Source organism: Rhinoderma darwinii, chromosome 2 (genome assembly GCF_050947455.1).
Source record: "Rhinoderma darwinii isolate aRhiDar2 chromosome 2, aRhiDar2.hap1, whole genome shotgun sequence".
Classification (NCBI taxonomy): Eukaryota; Metazoa; Chordata; class Amphibia; order Anura; family Rhinodermatidae; genus Rhinoderma; species Rhinoderma darwinii.
In genome coordinates this window covers 471,186,208-471,189,139 of record NC_134688.1, presented here as the reverse complement: position 1 = coordinate 471,189,139, position 2,932 = coordinate 471,186,208, and the positions used below count along the sequence as shown (strand labels likewise).

General features: G+C 45.5%; 1 protein-coding gene across 1 annotated transcript in view; it reads right to left on the bottom strand.

Annotated features, from left to right (window-relative positions):
• MAEL (maelstrom spermatogenic transposon silencer) overlaps nt 1-2,441 on the bottom strand; it is a 16,622-nt gene extending 14,181 nt beyond the window's left edge. The window contains exon 1 of the mRNA XM_075851248.1: nt 2,360-2,441. Coding sequence (XP_075707363.1) covers nt 2,360-2,441 — 82 coding nt within the window. The remainder of the gene's footprint in view (nt 1-2,359) is intronic.
• Between the last annotated feature and the right edge of the window lie 491 nt (nt 2,442-2,932).

Sequence of the window (2,932 nt, the reverse complement as noted above, 5' to 3'; positions counted from 1 at the left end):
GGATAGAGACTCTGGCAAGGAGAGAGGATATACTCGACCACGGGGGAGAGAGGCATTAGGAACCAGTTCAATGGGGCAGTCATAAGTCCGATGTGGAGGCAGCGTCTCAGCCTCCCTTTTGCTGAAAACATCTGCAAACTGGGGGTGGGGGGGGGGGGGGAGTCCTGCCAATGACTGAGGCAGATGAGGCTGGACAGGATGGATCTGCAACAGACAACGACCAAGGCACTTGGAGCATCATTGGAGAACCTCTCCAGAATTCCAGTCCAGGACTGGGGCATGTAGTCAAAGCCAAGGCAGGCCCAGCAGAACAGGATTGATGGCCTTGGGCAAAACAAGGAAAGAAATTAGTCCAGAATGAAGGACTCCAACCTGGAGCTTCAACGGCTTGGTTTTAGAAACGATGGGATCAGGCAGAGGCAGTCCATTAACTGAGGCAACAGCCAAAGACATCTCTAGGGGAACTGTGGGCAACTGAAGATGATCCACTATCTCCTTTTGAATGAAGTTTGCCGCAGACCCAGAGTCAAGATAGGCAGAAACCCGATGCGTCCTCTCGCCGGATACTAGGGTCACAGGAATAGTCAGTTTGGAACAGAATGCTTTATTAGGTACCGTTCCACCTAGGGTTGTCTCTCCAACCAATCCTAGGCAATAGGGTCTCTCTGGCCTCTGGGGACACAGATGCATAATATGGCCTCCGAGGCTGCAATACAGACAAAGTCCAGAAGTGCGTCTGCGCTGTCTCTCCTGGATAGACAACTTGGCTTGGTTACTCTGCACAAGATCCTCTGGTGGGACGACTGAGGAGGATTGCTGGAAAGTAGAATCCAGCCTACGAAGTTCTCTCTCCCGGAGAACCTCTTGGGAACGCTCCTGGATCCTCATGTCAACCCGGGAGGTGGGTAGCATAAGATCGTCCAGGGTAGATGGCAGACCTTAATACCTGAAGACAGTCCCTGCCAGAATGTGGCCACCAAAGCCTCGTTGTTCCAGGTCAACTCAGCAGCCAGGATACGGAACTAAACAGCATACTCGCCCATGGAGAGGTCTCCCTGGTGTAGGGTCAGCAGGGATGCAGAAGCCGAAGAAACTCTCCCAAAGATCGAGTGGAAGGTCCGTAAGAAGCACTGCGAGTCACGGGTCTCTGGTCCCTGATGTTCCCACAGAGAATTAGCCCATGCCAGGGCTTTGCCAGTAAGGAGAGAGATGATGAAGGAGATCCTGACGTCAATCGAAGAGAAGGACTTGGCATGTAGTCTGAAGTGGATCTGGCACTGATTCAAAAATCCCCTGCAGGACCTAGCGTGGAGGTAGCGGCAGGAAGCACAGGGGATTGGTACTGGTACAGACAGGTAGTGTAGCAGGAGGAACAACAGGAATGGGTGCGGTGACGACTGTGGTTGGAACAAGCAGCCGATGGGCTATGGCGTTCACCGACAGGAGGAGTTGGTCTTGTCGTGACTGGAGATCCTCTATCTCGATCAGCATGGCTTGTGTCGTCAAGGTCTCAGGTTGACCAGCGGGGTCATAACATAATTGCACAAGGGGTTTCAAGTGTTTTCTAATCATCCATTAGCCTTCTAACACAGTTAGCAAACACAATGTACCATTAGAACACTGGAGTGATGGTTGCTGGAAATGGGCCTCTATACACCTATGTAGATATTGCATTATAAACCAGACGTTTGCAGCTAGAATAGTCATTTACCACATTAACAATGTATAGAGTGTATTTCTGATTAATTTAATGTTATCTTCATTGAAAAAACTGTGCTTGTCTTTCAAAAATAAGGAAATTTCTAAGTGACCCTAAACTTTTGAACGGTAGTGTATATATATACTGTCATCAAGTTAAAAAAATACATTTGGAGCAATGTTTTAGAAACTTTTCTCCTATTTAAGCCACCTCTTGAGTGGCGTACTTTACAGCAATATTTCATGCCAAAAAAGACATACTCCAGTAATAAATCTGGCGCATTTTATGGCTCTTCTTTGCCACGCCCTGTTTGCTTTTCTGTAAAAGTGTCCAGAACATAATACATTTTTCTATTTACGCCACTTTTTGGTAAAATGTATTAATATGGTCTCCAAACTGTTTATCCAACAGAGGATTTTCTAGATACAATAGAAGCAAACGCTCAACTGAGGCATATTAACTCTGCACCGGTTTTCAGATTCTGGATTTAATTCTCCCATTCATTGACAGCAAGCAGAGATCTTGAAAATGGCGAGGAATTGAAAGACAAAGAATAATAGAAAGTTTGTAGAACTTTCCATTATACAGATTTTTACTTTATTTGCATAAAACCTGAAAAATTCCTTTTAAGAGCGCCGGGTGCTACTTGTATACTATTACTTGGCACCAGATATAGCTTCACTGCATTTCCTCCACAGGACCTCGCCCTTTCATATCCAGTCCTCACTGCTACATAGAACATTAAACATGAAACTTTTACTATCTCTTTGTCCTTGCTGCTAGAATCCCTCAGGCTATTCCAGCTCTGAAGCCAAACACAGAATTATTGATGAAGAGCTGAGATGTAGCAGTGTAATCCCCATCATTTTCCTGTCCGCGGCGGCATTCATAATAAGAAAAGGTAAAGTAAGGTGAGTATGAAGAAAACTTCTCATATTTTAATACAAGCGCAACAAATTCTGCAAGTGATGTACAAGAAATGAGAACTTCTCCTGTCCTTCATCAGTCTCCAAAGTAAGAGCCTGTTCACATCAGCGTTCTGGTTCCGTTCAACCTTTTCGTCAGGGAAACGGATGATCAGAAACCCGACCGGAAACTATCGCTTCCATTTACATTACCACTGATTTCAATGGTAATACTTCCGTTCCAGTGTGTTCGCGTTTGTTTTCCTTTCCGTAAAGTTCCTGTTTTTTTCACAGAAACAATAGCGCAGTCAACAGTACTTTTGTTTAT